At 37.6% G+C, this 27586-nt stretch overlaps 2 protein-coding genes across 4 annotated transcripts in view; one reads left to right on the top strand and one right to left on the bottom strand.

Moving 5' to 3' along the window:
- The window catches only part of LOC144968741 (citrate synthase-lysine N-methyltransferase CSKMT, mitochondrial-like), a 26878-nt gene extending 7384 nt beyond the window's left edge, over positions 1-19494 (top strand). For 2 of the 3 annotated variants that reach the window (XM_078907392.1, XM_078907379.1), the window contains one exon: positions 294-3914. In XM_078907392.1, the coding sequence (XP_078763518.1) occupies positions 294-790 (497 nt within the window). In that variant the 3' untranslated portion in view covers positions 791-3914. Of the gene's footprint in view, positions 1-293; positions 3915-19391 lie in introns of those variants that run through there. The other variant, XM_078907383.1, reaches the window with a different exon arrangement.
- Positions 7063-27586, bottom strand: part of LOC144968733 (uncharacterized) — a 23808-nt gene continuing 3284 nt past the window's right edge. Inside the window, exons 3-15 of the mRNA XM_078907368.1 lie at positions 27144-27267; positions 24828-25021; positions 21948-22055; positions 20745-20838; positions 19134-19183; positions 17902-17983; positions 15428-15513; positions 14256-14450; positions 13293-13388; positions 11145-11417; positions 10400-10485; positions 9237-9446; positions 7063-8414 (exon numbers count right to left, since the gene is read on the bottom strand). Of these exons, the coding sequence (XP_078763494.1) occupies positions 8231-8414; positions 9237-9446; positions 10400-10485; positions 11145-11417; positions 13293-13388; positions 14256-14450; positions 15428-15513; positions 17902-17983; positions 19134-19183; positions 20745-20838; positions 21948-22055; positions 24828-25021; positions 27144-27267 (1782 nt within the window). The 3' untranslated portion in view covers positions 7063-8230. The remainder of the gene's footprint in view (positions 8415-9236; positions 9447-10399; positions 10486-11144; positions 11418-13292; positions 13389-14255; positions 14451-15427; positions 15514-17901; positions 17984-19133; positions 19184-20744; positions 20839-21947; positions 22056-24827; positions 25022-27143; positions 27268-27586) is intronic.

Raw genomic sequence — 27586 nt, 5'->3', positions numbered from 1 at the left:
ACAAAGGTGTGATTTTCACCACAACAGTGCCATTTTGCACAGTCAGACAATGCCATTGTGCATACAGTCAGGGTGATAATGGAAATGTTGCTTTCATAAAACTGGAAATTATTAATCACCCTTATTAATTATCCTGAGAATTTCTCCTTACAAGATAGCGTCAAAAAGAAAAGAATCCACTCCTTATCTCGAATCGTAGCAAAGACATTTTAAAAATTAATCTGATAACCTTGAATCATGCAACATTGTGAAATTTACAAAGATATTTTATTTTTTTTATTTTTTTTAATCAGGTACAATGGATGCCTTGTTGAAGGACAAAGACAAAGGTCATATAAATTCTTGTAAGATGCTATCGGAGGTGATGAAAGCCCTGACTTCAAGTGGAAGATACATTCAGATTTCAGATGAAGATCCCGACTCCAGGCTAGATCTTCTTCATAACATATCCCAGTCGAATGAGCCACTATATCCAAATAAGCATCAATTCAGTATTTCTGATACGAATAACAACATTGTATTTAGAGGTGAAGAACATCGCAGTGAAAACATTGAGTACAAAACCACTGAAAAAGATGTCAAATTAATCAATCCAAATCTGTACAGTTTTCAAGACATACGTAATGATGTGGCAAGAGACATTATACATGGTGAAATGGATGACTCATCCAACTGGATTCTTCATTCTAATTCAACGGAGAAATCCAAATGTAGTCCATGGAAGTTTAAGGTTATTGCCGATAAACAATGGGACAAGGAATACTTTATTTACTGGACAGAAAAGAGATGATTGACTGCTAGCAGGTGGGGTTCGATTTAATTTTAACCTGAATTATCATTTCCATAAAGTGTTGCCATCACAGCAATGTGACTTAAAATCATAATGCTTTGCTGCTCTGTTTGTGAAAATGATTAGGTGTATAGTTATACATTGTTAGTTTATAACTAGAAGTCAAGAAAGGGTTAACTTTATAGTCTTTGCGGGTCCGGATAGCTCAGTGGGTAAACCACTCGCTTCACATGCAAAGATCAATCCCACATAAAATCTAATTTTTTATCCAACACCCCTCCCCAGTCCACCGACATTGGGTTGCTGGATCTATTAGATCTGGCAGAAAGTACTTTGAGATAGACTAGCATGCTACCCAAAGGATAGCAGCAATTGCTACTGTCCATTTCACGCTATAGAAACTGGGATAGAATCTGGCTACATGGGCCTAATTGCTCTAAAGGACTACTATTTTTAAATGTAGTTTTGGGACACCTGTGATTCATCTGGATTTGTTTTTGAGCAAAATTATACAGCTTCAATCCTTGTCCTATTACTGTGTTATTATGGATTTATGTTTTGTGGTGTGATACTTTAGTGTGACTTTTTCCATTGTAAATGTTTTGACACAAGTGTGGCCCTGTGCCTAAGTCTGGCATTACGTTGAGTGATTTGATGTTGAAAACTGAATCTGTAAGTCACAAATCTGAAATTTTTGGCAAAATTGTTTTAGATATCTGTTTTGATATTGTCTATGATATTCTTAGGTTTGCAATTAAGCCTGGAATGTGAAACAGTAAGTAGCAGAGGAAATAATGGTTACTTAAAAAAAAAATAAGAAGAAATTGAGCATTTATCAAGTGCAATATCCACTAAACTTGCTCAAAACACTTTACAACGGGTCCCTTGTCAATAGCAACATTTAACATGGAGGATATGACATGATGCCTGTTAAGCGGTTTTACACATTTTTTTTTCGCCAGAGACAAGACTATTAACAGCCAGGTACTCATTTTACACCTGAGTACGATGAGAGAATATGAGAAAAGAGCCTTTTCCAAGGACTCAACTATAAGCCCCTCAGCAAAACTTAACAACTTTACAAGGGGTCCCTTGCCAACAACAACATTTAACATGTAGGATGAGGCATGATGCTTTTTAGGCAGAATTACACATTTTTTTTTGGACTTACACCTGCATACAATGAGAGAATTTGAGTAAAGGGCCTTTTCCAAGGACTCAGTATGCACTGCGCAGAGCAGGATTTGGACCTTCCAGTCTGAAGGCGAATGTCATATGACAAGACTACATAGCTATACAGTTAACGTGTTTAATTGAGAAGAATATTGGTTGCTTGGTATCTTTCAACCAGTTAACTGGCGCACTCTAGAAAAACTTGTTTTTAGAAAACTCATTCTTCAAATATTGATCGATTTAAATTACCCTCGTCTTGGCAAAAACTCTCAGGGTTGGGATTGAAGGAAGTCTTCTCCTGTTGTCCTTCCTACTTCCCATTCTAGGCTTAAGTGCAAACCTAATAACATAAGACAATATCGAAACAAAGCTAAAACAAGTGCTCAAACCACTTTACAAGGAGTCCCTAGCCAACAGCAACACTTAACATGTAGAACGAGACATGCTGCCTATAAGGCAATATTGCAATTTTTTCGACAGAGGCAATTCTGTTAATGGCCAGTTACTCATTATACACATGAGTACAGTGAGAGAATATCAGTAAAGAGTATTTTCAAGGACTCAACTGTATGTGCTCCTCAGAGCAAGACTCAAACCCTGGACCTAGCAGTCCAAAGGCAAGTGTCATACTACAAGACCACCTCGACACATTTATGCTTTCTGAAATGAATAAACTGATAGAAGTGATAGATATTTGAAACCGTTTATCTGCTTCTTCTAACTTTTGTCATTTTGTGTTCTGATGTTCTTACTTCAGCCAGATACTTATATAACAAATATCAACAATTTTATTGTGAAATTCTAAAAATACTATGTTCAGGCAATGCCTTTCAGCTGATTAGCATTTAAACATGTAATGCTCATTCCTTTTTATGCCCTTATTCTGAAAATTAAAAATGGTCAAGCCCAGTTTATTTTCTACATTTTCAAACTCTATTTTTCCTATAGATGATACAGAAGACTCCTTAGAATCATGAGCTATTTGTAAACTGAATTGAAGATTTAAAAATTCATAATTTTTTTAGGAGATTAAAATTGTAATCGCTATTGTAGTTAACTTTAAAGATCAACAATCTACCTTCTCAAGGATTAAATAACACTTCAAATCCTTAAAATCGGGCAGTTTGGCATCAACTTTCATTTTCAGTTAGGTTTAATGACTTAAAAGTGCTCATGGAGTCAAAATTTTATAATTCTACGAATTTTTTGTAATAGTTGGCAGATCTGTATTTGTATCCTAACTGGCCCAGATGAAGAAAATTTTGTCGGCTGTTAATTTCAGCTTTTTTTTTTTTTAATTTTCTTTTTGTTTCTGTCTTTTTATTTTTTTAAAAACTCACTTTTAGTATGATTAATCATATTTGTACATATGATGTGCATCTACAATGCCATTGAGTGTGCTTTATCGTTATTTGTTTTATGGAATATCTGTGTCAATTGATGATTTCTATTGGCAAATTGATACAACTAATCCTTTGAATCTTCTCATGTTCTTTATAGCTTCTCAACCTTCAGCCTTGTGGATTTCTAGGGTCAGGGCTTCTCCGGTGTTATTCACTGGCCACTGTTGCCTGTGTCCCTGATAACACCAAACAAACCATTATGTTACATCGTTCCATATATGTGGCACACCATCAAAAAATGGTATAATGTTGGGGTGAATCGCGACATGTACTTATTTGCAGGTCTGATAACCCAAACTATTATGGGCTCTTTGTTGTAATGGAAATACTTTCAAACCATCGCAAAGTATTGTTTTTTTAATTATAAAATTGCTAAATCGCACTTGAAATTGTGTTGGGCTATCAGAGCTGCTAAGTATTGCACATTGGGTGAATCAGATGCCATACTGTGAAACTATAATCAAAATTATTATAATATGTGAATTGATAGTTTTCGCGTTGTAAAATCAACATTCATTCTTTCACATAAAGTTAATACATTTTAAGTATGCAAGTCTATTATTTATTTACTGTAAGTTCTATTTTTAGCATCTTAATCACCTGTCATAAAACCATTTTGATACTGTAGTTTATACATTATATTGATGTGACTGATCCTTTCAAAATCAGATATGGAAAAGGCAACAGCAGTAGCCATTAAGACCAATATTATTAAGCAAAAAGTGAATCATATATCAGCTTCAAAGAAGAACAACTTGGACCACTTTTAGCGCAAAACCCTTCCTCAGCCAACAACAAAACAAACAAAACAAAAAGTTAATACGGCAATATTTCATGTAAAATCTAGACAGACTGAGGAAAAGTTCTTGGTACACCCCAGTCTGGATAAATGATGGCCCAAAGTTTTAATAGTTTTTGTCGTTGACTAGGCCACCTGAGAGAGAATATCACTGGTCGTTTACTTATGAAAGGTTTTGACTCGAAATGTTCTGAGTTAAAGATTGGGTTCCTTTTCTTTCTTTTTTTCTTTTATAATATTTTTTTAAGCTGTTACATTCATTTTTAAAATACGTTTTAAAATCCACAGCTTCTGGCGTCTTAAAAATATCGATATTAATACAACTGTTGAAACTATAAATTAATAGTGAAATATAGGAGACGAAATAATTTCAACCAGACTGGATATTACTTGATCGAAATCACGATGATGATCGTCATGATTAGTCAACTGGGTGGGGTTTCCGGCCTCTCATAGTGGGCAGGGAGGCACTTATTGTGTCTTCGATCCCCCTGTCTGTTTTCCAACTTGCTTTCTGTCTTTGTCTTGGAATGAGATGACTTGGTTTTGTCCTGGCCCTGGTCGGATACCCTAGCTTATAGGGAAACGGTCAAATGTATAGTTAGTTTTGGGAGATGATATATTTTTTTCTTTTTAATCATCTGTCTGTTATGCAATGTTTTATGTTTTGTTCACGTATTATATATGATTTGTAAACATTTGAGTGTATTCCTCTTAGTGGGGGCCTGTGATTGTGTCTGGATGAGCCTTTTAGGTGATCTCAAACTAAGTATTTTGATAGTGTGCTATTGGAATCTATGTCTGTTTCCAATTTGAACCAATTCCTCTTTGTCTTACCTTTTCTTGTGTGCTTTATTCTGGAACTTTTACAAACCCATTTTCTTTCTTTTTGCTGGAGCTGATAGGACCTTAATGTCCTGCAAGCGCGTAAAACACAAAATTAACCAAGAGACCTCACCAAATGTGAAAATACAAAGGAATTTGATTTGTAATTTTTCCGAACAGGTTTCAATAGACTTACAACTTACATTCGAATACGGTTTCCTCGAACACATTGTTTATTCGAACTCATTGGTGTGTCCCAAATTCTTTCCTTGCTTTTTCATTTTAAAAAAAAAATTTTTTTGTATACGATTTCCTCGAACCACGGTTTTCCGGAACTATTTTGAATGTCCCAAGAAGTTCGAAGAAACTGTTCTTGAGTGTATATTGGAGAATATGGAGATGACACCATGGTCGCTCTGATTAGCGACCAACAAGAAGTAGATAGGAGAAACAGATTATAATTTTGTATTTTTAGTTTAATTTTTGTTGTTGTTTGTTTCGTTTTTTTTTTTTTTTTTTTTTTTGTTTTTTTTGTGGTCTGTTTAATAAAAAAAAGAAAAACTAAATGGCTATCCTGCTCATAACTGTTGAGAAAATAAAATATAGCAATGGAGAAAATTATAGATTGCTCGATAAGTGTGTACACCTTGGAGTAGCAATGAAGACATTCATCACAATCAAAAGCTGTTAATATGTAAGTCACATGCGGAATGTTTCATAAAGATATGATCTAAAATCATGTGATGATGCAATTGGTCTTGCTTGGAGAACATGAATCTTGTGTACCTTATTTGCCTGGAAATGCAAACCTCCCAAAGTTCTTGTCAACGAAAAATATATTGTATGACACTATTAAAAATAATACCAGAAATCTTCGCTGTTTTAATGGTATTGTAGATGAGAGATCTTGAAACTGATGAATGAAAGACGAAAACTAGAACGCAACAGCAATGAATATAAAGAAGCTATTAAGATTATAAAACGTGAGTGTAAGAGAGCAAAGGAAGATTATATTGAACATGAATGTCACAGAATTGAAAGACTAAAACAATCTAACACCAAACAATTCTACCAGTCAATACAAGATCTAAGTGGAAAACGACCAGCCGTGGCAAGAAAATGTGTTAAAGACGCAAACGGTAATATACTTATCGACAACAAAGAAATTTTGGAACGTTGGGCAGTATACATAAAAAATCTATGCGCGGATGACAAAAGAGGAACGAGCTTGGATAAAGAAATCTCTACTGTGAACACGGGTCCCCAGATTATGCGAGAAGAAGTAGAAGCTGCTTGCAAAGAGATGAAAAGGGGAAAGCAGTAGGCCAAGATAGCTTCTCAATAGAATTGATTGACGCCCTCGACGATCTGGGAATAGACATTCTGACAAAAGCCTTTAATGTCTTATATGAAAAGGGTGAATTGCCTAATGTCTTAAGACAATCGGTATTCATTACGATACCCAAAAAACAAGGAACTATTGACTGTGACCAACACAGAACAATCAGCATAATGAGCCAGGCCACAAAATTATGTTAAGAATACTTATGAAAAGAATGAGGAGCAAGATCTCTCCAGAGATAAGAGACGAGCAGTTTGGTTTTGTTAAAGAAAAGGGTACGGTAAATGCAATCTTTACATTGAAAACATTAATGCAACGGTCAATCGAAAAACAAAAATCACTTTATCTATGCTTCATTGATTATTCCAAAGCTTTCGATTCAGTACAGCACGATACGCTATTCAAAATCTTAGGAAAGATCGATATAGACAGTAAGGACCTTCGACTTGTGAAAAACTTATATTGGAATCAAACAGCGTGTGTTAAACTGGATAATGAAACATCGGACTTCTTTAACATCGAGAAGGGAGTAAGAAAAGGTTGCGTCTTATCACCGGACCTATTTAACATATATAGTGAAATAATATTCAAAGAAATTGAAGGAGATATGAAAGGCGTCGTCGTTGGAGGGCAGAATAAGAATAGCATAAGATACGCAGACGATGGTTCTCTGATGGCCTACTCTCCAGAACACGTGCAGAAAATGTTAGATATAGTGGTGTGAAAAAGTGAAGAGATGGGCCTAGAACTAAATATTAAGAAAACCGAATGCATGGTGGTCTCAAAGAATGACAACAACACGACCTTCCACTTGTCAAGCAAAGGAGAGACCATCAAACAAGTAAAGAAATTTAAATATTTAGGCACTATCATCACCCATGACGCACGTGACATAGAGGATATAAAACAAAGAATAGCAATAGCAAAAAACGTGTTCCATAAAATGCGACCAGTTGTGTCAAACAACAACCTAAACTTGAAGACCAGAATGAAAGTAGTAGAAACATATGTCATAAGTACCCTTTTATACGGTTGTGAAACGTGGACGCTTGACAAAGAATGTACGAGGAGGTTGGAGGCATTTGAGATGTGGGTATATAGAAGAATGTTGAGGGTATCATGGACAGACAGGTGTACGAACGAGGAAGTGTTGGAGAAGGTGAGAAAGGGAAGAATACTGATCGATAACATCAGAAAGAGGCAGTTACAGTTTCTGGGACATGTGTGGAGAAGAGACGGAATAGAAAAGTTGGTAACATCTGGGATGATCGAAGAAAGAGAGCTAGAGGAAGACAAAGAATGACTTATCTAAATAACGTAAGAATGGCCAAATGTGACTTTAAAAGTAACACAGATTTCATGCGCACAGCAGAGGATCGTGATTCGTGGAGACAGTTGACCGGCAACGTGCTCAAGAGCGCAAGCCACGATGGATGATGATGAGATAAGTTGGAAACAACGTGTATTGATATACAGGTCTGATATCCAAATTCAATTATGGGCCTAGTTTCCCATTGTTGTGCTGGACAATAAATTGTGTCATTTTTTAAAGATTTCCATTACAACAATGAACAATATTGGGTTATCAGACCTTCAAATAAGGGCATGTCAGTTTGGGACATTTGTGATTATTATTAAAGAAATTAATTGACTTAAGTATTTGAGGATATTCTATTTTATTTATAACATGTAAAAGAAAGGGATTTATTATTTTCACTGCCGATGTTAGCAGATTGTTTGGGGGGCTTTATAGCCGAGGATGAAGGAATAGTTTAATAATGCATAGCTGGCTCATGTTGGTCTCTCATTTATTCAAATTTAAACAAACGTTTTCGGGAATTATTTTACTTTGTTTTTTTTTTAAATTATTATTTAACACCACAATCAAACAGTAGTCCTCATGAGGAATCGTCGCTTTCTAGGTCTATTTGATCCTTGACGTCTTGCAATTTGTCCTTCAATACTCCCACATTTAGGAGCGGCACAGACATTCTGAAGTCGTGAATGCTTGGTCTGTGGACGGCTTCACCTGCTCGAAGATATTCGCTATCCAAAATCAGCTCATTTGGGTTGCCTAAAGGTCTGAGGAAAGATAAAAGACTTTAAATTTAATGCATTCCCTTAAAGTTTTTTGTTTTGTTTTGGGTTTTTATTTGGGGGGGGGGTTGTTTTGTTTTTTTCCTTGTTTTTTTGTTGTTGTTTTGTTTTGTATTTTGTTTGGCGGGGGGGGGGTATTTTTTATGTAATACTCTCTCTGGACCATCTTAATATAAACCTTTCGTTGGGAGTATTGTATCAGTATGTGTACAAGTGTTTGAACGGCCATTTGCTCCTGTTCTACCTTGAAATAGCCTCTTCCCTTATCTTATGTGACTGATCTGAATAGGGTTGTAGTTCAGTGTTTAAGTACCAGTACATTGTCCTGTGCTCTGATAAGACTTATGAGTGTTGCAGGCGGCTTGAAGTTGAAGCTTCTAAAACTAGTATACTCAACGTTTTTGCAGAGCACCCTTGTTGTAATATGTTTGCCCTTTCGCCCTAGCATGGTGTCATATATGGGTGACCTTGATACTAAAAAGTGGACTAAAAAGTAAGAGAAATATGAAATTTTAGGGGGTTTTTTTCTTTGTTTTTTTTTTTTTTTTTTGTTTTGTTTTTTTTTTTGTTTCGTTGTTTTTGTTTTTGTTTAGAGCCTAAGGGAAGGGTGGTTGGCTTTGGTTGGCGGGGGAGGGGGGGGGGGTCATTGTATAAAACTATTCATTTTCTTTTATTACAGAATATCGAATTGAACTCGACTTCTATATATTTTCTTTATCATAAGTCCAGTTCTCTGCATCTAAATCATCCCAACACATTACCGTTTTCGGCAGTGGGTCGCATATTGTTCTTAAAAATGCAACTTACTTGCTCATGTTAACTGCAAATGCAGAGCCAGGTCGTGAGTTTTGACGACTTAAAGGTTTGACGTTTTTCAAGTCGATTTCTTTAGCCTTTGACAACGATAGTTCAGTGGGAGAGGCTGCCCGCGAGTTTTGTTTGGATCCTGCTCTGCTGTCGATTCCTTGTTTCCTGAGCAATTTACGCTGGTAGTTCCGGTAGGCATCTACTAACTCTCTGTAATGTAAGACAGTGTGGCAATTTCAATAAATTTGACAATTTTTAAATTTATTATTTTTGAGTCGGAGGAGGAATTTCCTCCTTTTAAAAAGTTACATTTACCCCAATCCAATGTTCTGGCTGTAACAGACTTGATTTGTGATGGAACAGATAATGCAGTTTCCTACTGTCCAGAACTTAGCTAGAGTATCAAGGATACTTTATCATCATAATTGTTCTAACAGTGGGGGTTAGTGCAGTTAAAAAAAAGAAGAGAAATGGGGCTTAAAGGCAAGTTTCCTCCTTTTTCACTTTTTTGTCACCATCAGCACAGATTCAATTATTCTTTAAAGCTATGATATGACGCCTTTGCAGCTGGATGTTTTCACAAACTAACGTAATTCTTGTCAGAATTACAAATGAATTGAACCCAACCCTTTTATGTTTGAATATCAATTCAGTTTTCAATGTATAAAACAACCCGACGTGTAAGCCAGTGGTCATGTTTACTCTTGGTCATTCATCTCTTTCGCTCTCTCTCTCTCTCTCTCTCTCTCTCTCTCTCTCTCTCTCTCTCTCTCACACACACACACACACACACACACACACACACGCACACTCGTTCTTTCTTTCTTTCTTTAATTCGTTCTCTATCCCTTTATTTCTTTCTTTCTCTGTCTCTCTTTTGTAATTCTGACAGGAATTACTGTAGTTTGTGAAAACATCCAGCTGCAAAGGCGTCATATCATAGCTTTAAAGGATAATTAAATCAGTACTGATGGTGACAAAAAGTGAAAAAGGAGGAAACTTGCCTTTAAGCCCTTAAACACGCAAACTCGCTTTCTCTTATTTTCTCTTTCTCAGTCTCTCTCTCTCTCTCTCTCTCTCTCTCTCTCTCTCTCTCTCTCTCTCTCTCTCATTTCATCCCAGTCAACCATTAACATATTGATAAGAAAATCTACAATACTTACCCAAAGTCAATCTCTCCGTCCCCATCTGTGTCTAATTTCTCTATTAGATTTTCCATCTGATGTTCGCTGAAGTTCAAGCCAGCATTCTAAAGAAATGAAAGTTTAAGTCATACGATTTTTAAAAAAAACTTTAGCATTTCTGAAACGCAATATCCACTAAACTGCTCAAAGCGCTTTACAATGGGCCTTGACAATGCTCTTTAGATTGCTATGGTCCCTGACCAATGATTACACGAAACATGTAGAACGATTCATGGCACCTGTTAGGCAATATTACGATTTTTTTTCAGACAGAGACAACGCTGTTAACGGCCAGGTACTCATTTCACAACCGAGTACGATGAGAGAATGGGGTTAAAGAGCCTTTTCCTCTGACTTAACTATGCGCCGATATAATAATGCTAATAATAATAGTAAAATGATAATAACATCATCGCAACAATAGTAATAATGATAATAACGATGATGGTGATGATGATGATAATAATAGTAATGATGATGACGATAATGATGATGATGGTAATGATATTGATTATGATGTTCACGATGATGATGATAATCATCATCATCATGAATGACAAAATGATTGCAAACTCTGATTTTGTGATTTGAGATTTAAGGAGTATGAATTTATATAAATGCACAATTATTAAAACCTAGACCGAGTCCAATGCAACTAGAAGAGTAATCTGTAATTGTAACCAAGGCATATAATATTATATTAAATCTCACGAAGATGGCTTACCGTAATCCCTTGCCTAAACTCATCCTTGGAAATGCTACAACTTCTGTCAGTGTCCAAGCGCACGAACAGATCCATCATACGGAGGCCGTTGTCCTTGACAAATTTCACCAACATCTCCAAGGGGTCCCCGACCTTCGGCGTCATCATCTCTTTCAAGAATTTCTTGGGAATTCCCTTGGCTCTCATGATACCGCCGAAGTTGGCTTTGAAGGCTGGCCGGAGCTCTTGGATTTGGTCTCGTATGTCAAGGAATTCTTTTGAAACGACGAGACTCTGAGGATCAGACGTCAAAGTGAATAGAATAACTAGTAACATCAGACATTTTAGTAATGAATAATAATGAAATAAATATAAAACATTCCCGCAGATTTACCATTCTCAATGCGCTTCACAATGTTTCATTTATTTCGCCAGCAGGTCATATCCATGGAAAAACTCCATGCAGTACCAGTCGCCTGTTAGGCGTCCGTTTTGTTCTAATACCCTTACAATATCCACCACTGTCTATAGCTAGATAGTAATAATTCAAACCTGAGTCGAGTAGGGTAATGTGCCCGACCCAAGGACAAAATGACAGGACCACAATTTTATACGATTATTGTCACCCGTTCAGCCAATCACCAAGTTTACGATTGCTTGATTCTGCGACAAGAATGGACAACTTATCGCTGAGCCACCGAGTTACACAATGTGATCCGCAGTGTCGATCTGCTATTGTGTCGGAATTAAGTAGATTAGTTCATCTTGATTTAATAAGGTTTAAGACGATTTGCCACAAATTCCAGCCTCTCGGTATGCTCTCATTATAGACGGAACGACATTGACGTCACTCAGCTTTTTGTTATTGGTTATAGACGGCCATTTTAATGATTTGTTATCTCTAAATATATCAATCAGACTGTAAACGTTCAAGGTTACAAATAGTTTTATAGTGTTGGTACCTTACATCCGGCTGTCAGATTTTGTGAGTGTTTTACCTAAACGCATAGCACCGATTGGGTAAATTAATTGCATCTTCTCATGAAGGAGTCCTACACAAAAAGTATGAGGATGTCTTTCTCCACTAAACATGATCATCTAAACATTTAATTGTTAACCAGTTAATTGCTGATCGCTGGAACAAAATTCGAATTTAATAATTTGGTTAGAAAACTCGTCCTTCAATAAATCAAAAATAAATAAATAAAATAAAATTCCCTTTATTCAACCCATAGGGGAAATTTCTCTCTAGGGTCTATTCCAATGGAAGATGAATAACCCAGGCGTCAGCTGCAGTGCTGCGCTGTAAATTGAACTACGGCGAGGTGACTTGCTCAAGGCCACACAGCGTAGCGGCGAGTACTTTTCAGGTACGAAGCAAAGACCGTACCGCTGAGCCATGCTACCCCCTATTATATCGATCGATTTAAATGACCCTCGTCTTTACAAACACTCTCAAACCTGGGACTTTGCGAAGTCCCAGGTTTGAGAGTGTTTGCCAAGATGAGGGTCATTTTACTCGACAGATATTTGAAGTTCGAGTTTTCTGGCCAAATGTTTAAATATGAGTTTTTCCATAGTAAGGCAGTTTGCTGGTTAAGCATTACCCCTCCATAATTTTAACCGGGTCGGATGATCACACTGTAAACTGTAAAAAAAAAATGACTTTGAATTGCTCACTCTTCCTGAAAAAAAAATAAAACTCGTTCAGAGCCATTAGGCCCAATGGGCCGGAGTTTATTTCGGTTTCTATAAGTTAAAATGGACAATAATAATTGTTTGCGACCCACCCTTTTAATAGGACGCTAGTCTATCGCAAAGTACTTTCCGCCAGCTAGATGGACAGGAGGGTAAAAAAAAATCTCAATTTTACCCAGAATCGATCTCGATACCTTTGCGTGTGAAGCGAGTGGTCTACCTACTGAGCTATCGGTAACCCCCCCCCCCCCCCCCCCACACACACACACACACACACACTTTCTGAAATTGTCATTATATTTTACCAAAGAATGTTGCTTTATCAAATTCTATCTGGGTAAACTGCAGCAAAACAGAAACATTTTCTCCACTTTAAATATCGCGGTAAAAATGAACATTTTGTAATCAGATAGCATGCATAACAGTTACCTGCTATCAACAAGAGTGTGAGAATTGAACTTTCTATCTTACCTCAAATCCCAAATGTTCTATCACCAGAGTTGGATTGCACAAAACTGTCCTCATTGCCAAAATGGCGTCTTCATTGGTGAGCGGGTTGTCCGCTAACTGAAAAAAGGGAGAGGGGTGGGGGAATCACAAGACATAACTATTTGATGTTTTTGGATTCTACTAAATTGAATTAGTAGTAAGCATCGAAATAGACTGGGAACGAATAATTACAATAAGTTGTGGACAATGAATACAAAATGGTGGTGTGCTTTGTTCTGTTTGTTTTGTTTTCTTTTAATCGTCGTTGTCTATATAAATTGTGTTGTTCCAACGCTGCGGTCATTGGAAAACCCTGTCATTTCTTTGTAAATACGTAATCGTTGAGTAAAGCTTTGAACGCGTTGAATAAAAAAAAGAAATTATTCAACGATTGCAGAATATTTTCCTTCATTTTATTGGTTTAAAACAAGGTGTAGCAGACAGCTGATTAGCAATTAAAAATAATATTTTTGGTGCGTATGAACACAAATTTAACGTTTTTCACTTCTTTTTTTTTTTTTTTTTTTTTTTTTTTTTTGGGGGGGGGGGGGGGGGTCACAAATTATGGCGAATAGAAGTACTTCTTATACTACCATACAGTGGGTCAAGACATATCTAAGAGTCTTAATTGGAAGAGGGGGGGGATGTAAACGTTTTTTTTTTTCTTTGTATTTATTAAACTCGTTATCTTTTATCATGCAATAACATACACTCGCACTCACACAAGCACGTAGTGTCATTTGGAACGATAAAAATAACTCGTGTAATAAATACAAAGAAATGAAAGGATCGTATAATATACCTTGATAAATTCGAATCTACCTTCATTTTGTAAAATGTGTTCAAACGCGTTGTCATGAAATATAGAAAGCACAAGAAAAAGGAATTTGGTTTCCAAGTTGTCATACAAAAGGCAGTAAGATTTTCCGGATCAACCAAGCTTACATCTATCGACTTTAGAGATTCATTGCCGACCAGTCTAGTGAAGAACAACAGGAGTCCATCCACGTTGATACGACACGACCTCAAGTTGATGGCTCTCATGATGCTGTTGTGACGAAGCGCGTGCCCTAAAGCTTCAGTGCTGTCTCTGCCGAGTCCGTTCATGGATAGGTCTAGGTTTTTGATGCTAACATTTTCCTAGAAACGAAAAGGGAAGAACAAATTATGAGGTATTAAAATATTCATTATCAATGTACTGGACAGACAAAGCTAATGTGGCATCTAAAGCGCCTATGATAGCAACTTCAAATGGCGACAAAAGGTGTAATGGCAATCTACCAATCTTTGAATACTTTTCCGTACTCATGAACATTTCTGAACCCGTCCGATAGCTGTGTCACAATGCAGCTTTCAACCAAATACTCTAAGGTTTCCAGACCGCTATCACAAGGAGTGCAAGTGGGCATAGAGGCTGCCGTTGGACAGCTCTGAAACCGAAGTCTCTTGACCGCCACTCCTCTTACTGGTGCAGAACCCAAAAAGCCACAGGCCTGAGGAACCGTTAGCTTTCCAAGTCAATCTCCTAATTGCCTCCCCTTCCAAAGCCAGGGGAGCTCAGTCCAATAGCTTCATTCTCGCGCATGTTATCCAAATGCAGGTTCTTCTAACACCGCCCAATAAGCGGCTGGGTACCCCAGTTCTATCCTAATTCAACGGAAAGTACATTAGTAGCAGTAAATCGATGTCCTTTAAAGGGGTAAGACAAACTTTAACAAACAAGGATAAACCCATGTTCATGTGATGAGAAAAGATAGAAAAAACGTCAATGAGAGTGGTAGATCACTTTGAATTGTAAATCTGACAATAAATTATAATTATTTGTGATCATTTAGATATAGCAAGGCAGCTTATCATAGAGTACTTTCTTACTGGAGCAGGGCCTCAACCAATGTTGGATTGACAGAAAAGTAAAAAAAAAATATGTGGTCTCTTTACGAATTCGAATCAGATCCGTTTGTGCTTGAGCCGTGTACTCCATCACTTGCATTACTAGACTGCTTTCCACAGTTTTATGGACAATGTTAGCTGAGGACTGAATAGTTTGATATTATCACTGATTCACACTTTAGTTCCTACTCATATTTTCGTTTTAGAAAATACAAATTAAAGCGTACCTTGATTCCCTCGGCGACATATGCCATGCCAGGTCCCCTTAGGTGGTTCCAGCTGAGATTCACAGTTTCCAATGTTTCATTTTCGGCTGAAAAAGACAATCTGTGGTCAGACGTGTCAAAAAAGTAGTTTGTCGGGATAACCTGGGCTCTTAAAATTGACTTTTAAGCTTAACGTGTACATAAATGCAGGTCTGACATCCGAACGCATTTATGATCCAAGTTTAGCATTGTTGATTACAATTTTTGCGTCAATTTTTTTTACGATTTCCATTACAACAATGAGCTCATAATGAATTGGGTAGTAGCATCGAATGGCTACACCTCTATTTTGAATCTTTTAAAACATTCTTCAAATTCTTTTCCTGCCCTATAGGCTGTCTCGTAGCCTCCTGATAGGCTTGTCACTGGGCAGTGGATGACGATGTGGTCCATTGTCTCAGGGCCTCCTTGGCAATGACGGCATGCATCTGATTCTCTCAGATTCCATCTATGCATGTTAGCTGCGGTTCTGCAATGTCCTGTCAACATGCGGTTGGAGGTGACCCAGCATTTTCGGCTAGTGCAGAGAAAGCCAGGTGTTCTTTCTGTTGGGTCGGGTATGATGTCGCCTCCCCTGTGGCTGTCTTGGATGCACATCGACATCCATTCCTCTTTCACGTTGAAATGTTGTCTTGAAGTTTTAAAAGGTTTCCTTGATTTCAGTCTTGACGTTGTTGGGGCTTCTTCTAGGACCTCCTTCAATGGGACCCTGTCAGTGATCTCCTCAATTTTGGCATGCATTCTTTGGTTTAATTCTTGTCTTCTGATATCAGGCGGTGCTATGCCACTTAGTGTTGGGAGCCATTGGGTTGGGGTTGACTTGAGGCATCCTGTTATGATCCTCATTGATTCTCTTAGCTTGACATCAATCAGTTTGGCATGTGGGCTCCTCATCCAGACTGGAGCGCAGTATTCTCCCACGCTGTAGCAAAGTGCCAAAGCAGATGGATTGTCACGTTGCTGCCGTGCAAGGGCTTGAGTGCTACAATGACTCTAAGGGTGATACTAGCCAAGATCCAATCATGCTGGGACAGCCGAAGACGAGAAGTCAGACAAAGAACAATCCAACCCGGCGTCCAGACAAGGCTTGCCTTCTCCTGGACCCACACCTCTATTCATGAATTGGGTTAACAGACCTAGCTACAAATAAGTGCACGGCGTTTCAACATAATACCAGACTGACAGGTGGTATGGAAAGAAGCTACAAATTGACACAAGTATGGTAACAGAAAAACTTTAATTTTCAGTATAATGAAATATGCTGTAAGAAAAGCGGTTCGTGAACTAGGGCGAGATAAATACTCACGATGATTACTGTCAAATATTTAAACACTGCGAGAAGACTAAGGCTTGATATTTGTCAGAACATCCGGTCAATGTAAATACATAGAATAATACGTAAGCTATATGGTTCCTTGATAATAGTACCCATATCATTGAATTAAAACCATATATCGATATAAAGTCTCTACTAGCAATTTTGGAATTAACCCGCTTTGGACTCTCTGTGTTTTCGTAAAGAGAGCTGTTAGGCCTACAGTGATGCCACATGGACTTCAACATTCAGGTCGCATTGAAGCACGCTGTTTTCTCAGTTATTATCCCAGGTTGGTGTAAAATAGAAGGAGACCGTCTGTACAGGGTTAAGACTGTATGCAAATTGTGTAAATCTTTAAAGTTATCGATGATGTGGTGTCTCACTCAGTTCCTTTACTGGAAAGTCGTCGCGAGGATGAATGGGATACAGTTACTGTTGATCAGTCGGCAACCTTCTCCTGTAACAATGGTAAGGGCATCTTGGTCCATTCTTTGATGGTTTCCATCCATATCTTCTTTCGACTTCTTCTCCTTCTCTCTCCCTCCTACTTTACCATGTAGTAGTGTCCTGCGCAGAACACATGTTGAGTAAAATGACCGAACCAGGACAATTCTATAGTATCCTATAATTAGCCTTGACATCCTTGATGGTGAGGTGGGAAGTGCCAAAAAAACATTTGACGTAAAAAAAAAACAACTGAAAGTTCTCGTCCCTCATACGCCTACCAGCCCTTATCACTCCTACCACACCCTCTTTACTCATACACCCACACCAGGCTAACGCTCCATTCACACTCCAACCACCATAGAGTACAAACGCTACAATTTATTCTCCATTTTATTTTATTTGTTTTCAACGTTCATGTGTTTATTGTTGTGCTGACGAAGGCTTTGCACCCGAAACGTCTATAGTCTGTATTGTTCTCATCCGAAGCCTTTCCATTATCACCTTTTCGTTGGGAATTTGTCAATGAGAAATATGACTTTTTCTAAATGCTCAAGGAGAAAGCTACCCTTAGTACAAGGAGCAAACGTATCCATCTAGTTTACTTTGGTGCATCAACCTACCATGAAAAAAACAATCAAAGATAAAATTGATATTTAAAAAAACAACTCACATAAAGCCTTTCCCAGCAAGGCACCGCTGATTCCGTGAAAATGATTTCCACTCAAGTCCAATATCCGAATTGTTGTGTTTTTCTACAGAACAGAAATTGATTTAATGCTATCATTATTAATGACTATTTATATATATATATATTATATATATATATATATATATATATATTATATATATATATATATATATATATATATATTATATAGTGCCCGCGTGTACACGGCGCCGAAAAGTTGATTTGAAGTTTAAAAAATCAATAATATAAGATCTTAGTTTTTATATACCACATTCCTCCTCTCTGAAACATATTAACTCAACCCAAGGCAGATTTTTTCGGCTATAAATGCAATTTCCTACATCTGAATCAACCCGATATAATTTTTTTTTTAATAGCAATTTTAAAAGAGAACAAAATGCCAAACTCGAAACGGTTTAGGCACAAACCCCTTCTTTAGCCAACAACAAAAAATATAATATATAATAATAATAACATAAATACATTACTTAAAAACCAGATGGACGGCAGATAAATATTTCTCTTACTTTTCAACTCTGGTTTTTAAGTAATGTATGTTTTTATTGGGTTTTATTTCTTTTGGCTGAAGAGGGATTTTGAAAACTTTCCATTATACGGTTTTGGATCTTAGTGTTCTATATTGTACGATGATAGGTCCCTTGTTGCTTTTGACAAAAAAAGTTTACCTTTACGTGCCGAAAGATTAAGATGTTAACGTATATGTCAAACATACGTAGCGTTGAGACTTCTAACTAACCAGTTAATTGTCATACTCTGGAAAAATATTTATCTTAGAATTTGGCCAGAAAACTCAGTCCTTCAAGTATTTTATTTGAAGGGTGAGATTTCTGGCCAAGTTTTATATACCAGGCATATATATATATATATATATATATATATATATATATATTATATATATATATATATATATATGTATGTGTCTGTGTGTGTGAGTGTGTGTGTATGTGTCTGTGTGTCTGTGTGTGTGTATGTGTCTGTGTGTGTGAGTGTGTGTATGTGAGTGTGTGTGTGTGTGTGTTTCTAGATAAGGCAGTTAACTGGTTAATTTAACGAAATGCTTAAGATTGTGTTGACCAGTTCGGGCCTTCTCAACCACTTGTGAGATGTGAAACAAAAAGAATTTTGGCCACAATGAAACATGGTGTTATTTCAGTGAACAGCAAAGAGTATTTTGATGGATTATAACTCCTTACCTTCAAGGCATCACCAAGATACTTTGATGCCTCTTCCTCGAATTGGTTGTCTGAAAAAGATGTAAAAGATTTGAGATTAATTGTGTTGAAAACTGTAAACTACGAAGTCGCAGATTTGAGAGTTTTTGCCAAGAAGAGGGTCATTTGAATCGATCGATATTTAAAGGACGAGTTTTCTGGACAAATATTTCAATGCGTGTCATTCCATAGTAGGCCAATTAACTGGTTAAAATATAATTTAAACTTATCTTTTCACAGGTTGAGTTCAAATAAATATCTTTGATGAAGACGGTGAGTTTTGGTTCTTGAACTTCAAAGTGGTATTGGTTAAATTTGATATAAGTATGGCGTCTTCTCGCAACTTTTTTCAATATTGAGCGTGGTATGTGGCTAGATAGGGACATTCATTTCAAGACTGTTTCAATGGGTAAGACATGTCACACATGCTATTGTTGTGTTCTTAATAAAAGGAAATATCTAACAGATGACTTGTGTATGATTCAAAATTTCGTTAAATATTTATTTTCTCAGGTATGACTAAAACATTGTGAAATGCGATGAGCAAATGGTGCAAATACGCTGCACAGACGTGCACATTGTCTGTCAATATCTATTTGTGGCTCAATTTAATTAAGACGGAGAAGAGAAATCTTTGAAAAAATGGGGAAAAGAAAATGTTCAGTAAGATGAATGCATCAGTAGTTTGTGCTATCACTATGTGCGGCTACGTGGTCTGGTGGTATGACACACGCTTTCGGATCGGAAGATCCTGGGTTCGAGCTTCGCTCGGCGCACAATTGAGTCCTTGGAAAAGGCTCTTTACTCACATTCTCTCACCGTACCCAGGTGTAAAATGAGTACCTGGTCGTTAACATCGTTGTCTCTGTCCAAAAAAAGATTGTAATATCGCCTCGCGGGCGTCATGTCTCGTCCTGCATGTTAAGTGTTGCTGTTGGCCAGGGACCCATTGTAAAGCGCTTTGAGCACGTTTAGTGGATATTGCTCTCTACAAAAGCTCAATTTGAAGCTCAATTTAATGCAGCAGTAGGTAAGAGAGTAAAGATTAATGCACAGCGAAAGTCTGAAACCCCATGTTTGCAAGCTTAGATACAAAGCGAATAAATCGGTTGTCTCACATCAAAATGGAGGGTGACGTACCAGAGTTGTTTACATTCATTTTTTTTTTTTTGGTTTAAATTATTCCATTTATACTGTCTTATTTGCACCACTCAACAATTTCTATTTCATGCGCTTCAATTGAACATCAATATATAAGGAAAAAAATGAAATGGAAAGGCTTCAAAATGAAACAATACTTACAATGTATGTTTCTGCCTAATACCTTTCGACAACATAACGAACAATAGATAAAGAAATTCAAATGGACAAAATTATACAATGAATGAGTATGAGTTGTGTGCCCTATCAACCAAAATTATACAATGAGTATGAGTTGAGTATGAGTTGTGTGCTCTATCAACCAAAATTATACAATGAGTATGAGTTGTGTGCACTATCAACTAAGCTGCTGCGCGCTCTAGTTAAATTTATATCTTTTTTCTATATGAAAGGGTTTTTTTCCCAAAAGTACCGAAATTTACTCCCGCTTACTGGCAGCTTTGAGTTTGCATAAGCAATCACTGTCTTCCATAACTTTGGCAAGCCAGAAGGCACCGTCTGGTCCCAGGTGGTTGTCGCTGACATCCTGCAGAGAAGAATAAGATATATTAAATATATGACCTTCCGTCTCAAAGCGGTATTATGTCTGGATGCAGTAGGTGGTGGAAATTGAATACAGAGCCACAAATGTTACACATGGGGTTCATTTCTATTCGATATAGGAGAGGATGAATACAAATCTTACATTTTAAAGCCCGATGTTAATTTTTCCAATCACTTACACAAGGCGGCCAACTGTCTAAGACGGCCACTTTTCTGAGATCCCCATCAATTAATTGAATTAAAAACATTGTCCTCATTGTCCTCGATTCAATATATAAACCCAACCCGAGACTTTACTATTATTATGCGGCTTCATGGTTTTGTAGTATGATACTTGCCTTCAAACCAAAAGGTTTGGGTTCAAGTTCCGTTCTGAGCGGCGGATAATTGATGACTTGGAAATGGCTCTTTACTCACATTCTCCAATCGTGCTCAGGTGTAAAATGATTACCTGACCGGTAAAAGCGTTGCCTCTGTCGAAAATTGAAATCAATATCGCCGAACAGGGGGCATTATCGTATCGTATGTTAAGTATTGCTGTTGGCTAGCGACCCGTATCAAACACTTTGAGCAAGTTTATTGGACATTGCGTTATACGATAAATGCTCTGGTCTCTAATTGTTCCTTTTTTCACTATGCATTCAAATTTAACATTTAAATCAAACTGACATAATACCGTTTCGAGGATTTCGATCAGGAAAAGTAGTACTGCAGAGCCATAAGACCTATAGAGCCTGAGTTTATCCCGGTTTCTATAACGTGAAAGGGACAATAGCAATTGCCTGCTATTTGTTGGAAAGGATGCCAGTCTAGTAGTCGCAAAGTACTTTCCGCTAGATATAAGAGACCCAGATATCCATTTACTGCTGGGGCTGGGGGGGGGGGGGTCAGAAAAAACCTCGACTGCATCGAGGACCGATCTCGGCTCCTTTGCTTGTGAAACGAGCGCTCCACCAACTGAGCAACCGGGACACCCGAATTTGATTGTAGTTCAAAACTTATTGTCAATGAGCAGACTCACAACTCTCAATGCCACGCGATGATAGGGACTCGGTCTTAGTTTCAATAATTTTAAAATAATATATAACTTACCAATATTTTGACCACCCCATTTGATTGCATCATATCTGCAATGTGCTTCATTCCGATTGGTCCTATTTCGTTGCCGGGTAGATGTAACTCGGTCACTGTAAAACTGGTCTGAGAAGGGATAAATAAATCGAGTACCCATTCAATAAACAGAACATCAGAATTGTTTGATAAAGCGGATATTCATTTGTTTTGAAGTTAAATGTATTTTTTTTTTTACATTTTAGACGTTATCGAGAGAGAGAGAGAGAGAGAGAGAGAGAGAGAGAGAGAGAGAGGGAGAGAGAGGGGGGGGGTGTGTATGTATGTGTGTGTGTGTTGGTGAAAGAAGCTGAGAGAGGGTGGAATGCATCAAATTATGAAAAAAAATGGGACATATTAGGAGGTCTGTTAATCGAACGAGATTATGGGCGTGTTTTAAATTTTTGCAATGGACTGTATTTTGAGCTGGTTTGAGCGAATTACCATTACAATGAGACGATAGCAATCTATGCTATCAGACTTGCACTAAGAACGCACTTAAGATAAAACTCAAAAAGAACTATCATCACTCGACTCACTGACGTAAACAGAATTGAAGGCAGTTGTATTTTAGTAAGTACTTCCCCTTCGTGGTTTTTCCATGTGACCCACCGATGCAAACTGGTACTGCATAATGCAAGAAAATAAATTTAAAGTCAAACAATCAGAAGTGGTGGAGTATTATCTTATCTTTTTTAAGTTTAAAAAGCTGTATGTACTTTCTTCAAAAGAGAGTATAATTTTTAATCTTAGCTTCGTATATTGGAATGCATGTTCAATTTACATAATCTAGTGTAGTCCGATGTCATACCCTTTAGGAAGATTGAGTCACAAATGTCATTATTAAAATGTTGATATAGAAGAACATTTTTAACAATATTTATAGTACGTCTTCTTTCGATTTGAGTCACTTTGTAAAAGGCCAATGGCCTGGTTCAGTGTTACGTGCAAACAATTCCCAATGAGGAACATTGCAGAACAGTGCAAGTTATCGGAATCATACGCGGACTGGACGAGCTGGCGAGGGGTGGTAACTAGTGCGGGGAGGTCCTTGGCAAGCTTAAGGACCACGGTCCTACGGTCCTTGGGAAATGAAGACCGCAAGGACCGGTCCTAGGACCGGTCCGTTCATTCTTGAACCGTTAAAGACCGCTACACGATGAAAACCGTGGCCTACAGGAGTAAAACACACGGAGTAGTCACACTCATTTCAAATTGTAACCTAATTAGAGAAGAGGGGTGATGCCTTCTTTATTTGCTCACCGTACTTCATTGTTACTTCGATAATTTAATAAAATTTGAAATTTATCCCCATTAACGGAGATAATGGCATCGCCCAAGGCGTTGATCGAGTTGTTCGTGGCGTTGATACACAAACGCAACTCCTACCCCCCCCTCCCCCCCCCCCCACACACACACACATTAGAGGGCAGCGAGCATTGAAGAGTAAGAGAGAGACGTGAAGTTATAATAAGAGGGGGTGGATGAGGTGATAAGAGGGGTCGATGGTGACTTTTCGCCAGATCTAACAAACTCAGCTACCCATTCATTGCTGAGTAGACAGGGATTCAGAAAAAAATCGACTGCACCCGGGATCGATCTCTGGTCCTTTGCGTATAAAGAGAGTGCTCTATCAACTGAGCTATCGGGGTCCCCAAATATTCTATTGGACTTTTTTAAAATTCAGACGTTATAACTGGGCTTTTTGGAAGGAAGAAACTAATGAAACTCATATTATTTGATTAGTAAAAACACCAAACGAAATTTTAATATTATTGTATTATTTTAAATGACAACACTGCGATAGAAAGGAGTGGTGACAAGAGATGGACAAAAGAAAACAAAAAATCGGATTTGCTACTTGCTAGGTTCGACACACACACACACACACACACACACACACACAAACATGCACATCTTTTGTAGTCACATACATTTCAAACAATAACCCATTAGAGAAGAGGGGTCATGCCTTCACCATAGATCATTGTCATTGCGATCATTATGGTGTAGTAAATTTTGAAATTTACCCCGTATAATGGAATCGTCCAAGGCGTGCGCCTCCTGTTCCCCCCATCTCACACACGAAAGGGCGGTTTGCGGAGTGGAGGTTGGTGGTCGTCTGCCTGTATGGTCGTCTGTGTCGTTTAGTGTATGGCAAAGGGGGGTGGGTGCGATTAATTAAGTGGGATGGGTGGTGATTGGTGGAAGATAGGCAACCGAAGCAACGAATCGCTGGGGAAGTAGTAGGCTATGGCGCGAGACCGTAGGACCGTGGTCCTTGCAAGGACCGCCCCGCACTAGTTGAAAGGTGATAAGAAGTGAGGACCGCCGCCGATCTTCCCCTCTGGGACCGGTCTTCGGTTCACAGCTAAAAGACCGTCGGACCGCGGTCCAGACCGATCTTCAGCGCGGCACTAGTGGTAACCCTCTAGATGCCAGTTGCCTACTGTTCTGTAAGCCAAGGTGAGGCGAGACTCCTGTATAAATGACAATAAAGGAGTTATAAGTAATTAAGGACGCTTCTTCAAGATTAGGGGTGTAAAAATACTAGACATAAGGGGGAATGTGTCATAAAATGAGTCCGCTTCAATAAAACGAGAAAACATGAGTTTTAAATGGAGAGTTTAAATTAAAATTTGCTTCGGTTTTTTTAAAGCAATTTCGTTAAATTGCTTATTTTGTTTGCTGACGAAGGGTCTGTCCCAGAAACTTGTTACTTATCGCTTTTTATTGATATGAAGTCTCCACATTTTACCCCCCCCCCCACCCCCATTTAAAATCCTGCTGATTGTAAGATTTGATTCTTCAATTTAAGAGGTGGCGCGACTCAAATGGTTTTCTAAAAAATGAAAGACTTACCGCAAGACGTATTGCTATTGCTTTTGCCCCTTCAGATCCTAAGACTTGATGTGAGACATTGACTATGCCGCTGGCCACACTTCTGAGAAACTTCTTGGAGGGCGTGATTGCTGCATGACGACACGCGGATGTGTATAATTTGATGGCTCTTTGGGGGTCTTTGGGGCCTGGAAAGTCTTTGCAACTATCTGTGTCTAAACAAGAAGATGAAGTTACAGACCCAAACATAAACAAAATTAACAATTTATTAGTAAACAAAGATTAATGTTAACAAAAGCAGAGCCTTTGTATAGCATTACTATAGGTTTACAAAGTTCAAGCGTTTTACTGGTGAACAATGTATTATCAATAAACTTGTGGACATCGAGATTCTTAAGACTCCTGTTAAAAAAATTTTAGGACAAAGTTGTCTAAGCCTGTCTAAAATGGAATGGGAAATTGACATGAAGAGTTTGTTTCTTTATCCAAAACGGCTTATTGCCTTACTGGTGGATATAGATGTGCCCACTTTAGCAGAAAAACCACCATAAGATTGTTGAACCGACTATTTAATTAGTCAATTGTGAATTAGTAAAATTCAATCATAAACCTATCCGCATCATTTGGCCATAACTCCTTTTTTAAGGCTACATATTTTTTGAACCATTATTTTTTAATGAATTATGGGTCTTAAGTTTTCGAATGCTTTATTAAATTCAGTTTTTTATTAAGGTTTTTAGTGACATAATTTATCGAAAATCTTAAATTTTCTGATGAAATTGAGATTTTAAGTGTTGATGAAGAGTAAAAGTTATCTGGTACACAAGGCAAGTGATTTCATAATGCTACTAAAAGCAATGGAATTAAAACATCAATTAAGAGGAATGCTATGAAACTAAATAGCAGAGATTGTCGGCGGTATTGGTGCAGTAAAATTGTCAAAACCATTGAAAAATTTATGGATTTTTTTGTGGTAAAAACTAATGACAGATAAAACTTCAGCTTTTATAATGAACAATATTCACTAAATGTGCTCAAAGTGCATTACAAGGGATCCCAAGACAACAGAAACTTTTCGCATGTATGACGAAACATGAAACCATTGAGGCGCTTATCACTTTTTTCTGACAGATACAACGCTGTTAGCAGTCAAGTAGGCCTACTGATTTTACATCTGAGTGCGGTAACAGAATGTAGTAAAGAGCATTTTCTAAAGAATGAACTTTGCATCGCCCAGAGCGAAACTCAAACCAGAGACCTCATAATCCCAAGGCAAGGGTCATACCATAATAGCACAAAGATGGGAAAACTGATCCTCTATTTTTTGTATTCCCTGTCGCTAGACATGCGAGGGACGTCCGAAAAGAAATCGGAAATTGTATTGAATCGAAAAGTTTTAAATATATCCACTTAAAACTCACCTAGTATAATAGAGAACTACTCTTTAGCCTCTTTTCTATGCAGTTTCCATACCGATCGGTGCATTTTGCCAGCATGACAACAGCAATTAGATACCATTTCGAAAGAATTGTTCGTTAAGCTTTGAAAATCAAACCTGAACTTCCCAAAAATCTTCTGCATCCCATCACTTTCTTCATAAATTCCGCTTTAAAGATTCAACCACGTGAAAGTCTTACAGTGTCAGATTTGGACTGAGATAAACAAATGTTCCAGAAAATTATTGTTTGCTTTAAATTCCCCAACATGCTCAACAGTGAGATTTTCTCGGTCTTGATGACACCAATCCAGAAGGTTTCGGAAACTTCTACTCTTTGAAGCTTGTCTACTTTTGTTTAAAATGGCACACACTTTTAGATACCCCAATAATATGTCGTGAAAGTTTCATTAGTGTTTTCTTTAAATTTCAACTTTTAAAATGCCCCGAACGTTTACTTTCCTATTGCCTACCACATAATTTGATGATCTCGTCGACTCGAATAGTGTAGTGATCACTTTCTGACCTTTTTTGGCCCAGCAAATTTGGGTCAATTTTTTTAGAGTTGTAAGTTGTATGGTCGCTTTTAACCAAGAACATCACTGATAAACCTGAGACTTAGACATTGCATTCTCACCTTAAGTTTTGGTTATTTCATGATGAATTTCAGGCTTTCTTCCTTTTGTATTCAAAAAAGAGGACAGCTCCTACCTCCACCTTTGGTCATTCTAGATTTGGATTTACCATCGTAAAAACGCTTCCTAAATGTTGCATCCATAATTTGTGCTAAAATTTTATTACAAAATTTTTTCCCGATGTTTCTGTGTTTACTGATAAAAAGATTTTTGGGTTCTAAAATTATGCCCATTTTCGGTATCTCACAAGGAAATTAATGCTCTTACCATCATCGTCACTGCTGTCGAAATTTATCTCCGCTGGTGACGTAATCACAGGGGGCGGGACGGACAGAGCTTCAGTTTCTGATGTGTCTGTCAATTCGGAAAGATCGCTTGTTTTAGTGTCATTCTGTCGAAAATTATGAAATTAAAATTGGCATAAGGTATTGCAAACTTGACCAAAGGAAAGAGAATGGTGTGAGAGAGAATGAGAAAGGAGAGGGAGAGACTGAAAGCAGGAAGACGAAGCAAAAAAAGGTACCATGGTTCTTACATTTAACCAATAATCTAGAAAAGCACGTTAAAAATTTTGGACAGATACTCGTCCTTCAAATATCGATCGATTAAAATGACCCTCATCTAGGCAAAAACTCTCAAACTCGTGACCTATCATTCTAGAGTACTACAGTTAACTGGTTAAGCAAACCTGAAAATGGAGCATGCACGTG

This window comes from Berghia stephanieae, chromosome 1 (genome assembly GCF_034508935.2).
Source record: "Berghia stephanieae isolate SIO BIC M18660-M18661 chromosome 1, UCSD_Bste_1.3, whole genome shotgun sequence".
Lineage (NCBI taxonomy): Eukaryota > Metazoa > Mollusca > Gastropoda > Nudibranchia > Aeolidiidae > Berghia > Berghia stephanieae.
Note: the sequence above shows the minus strand (reverse complement) of the source record. Positions and strands in the feature narration are given on the sequence as shown.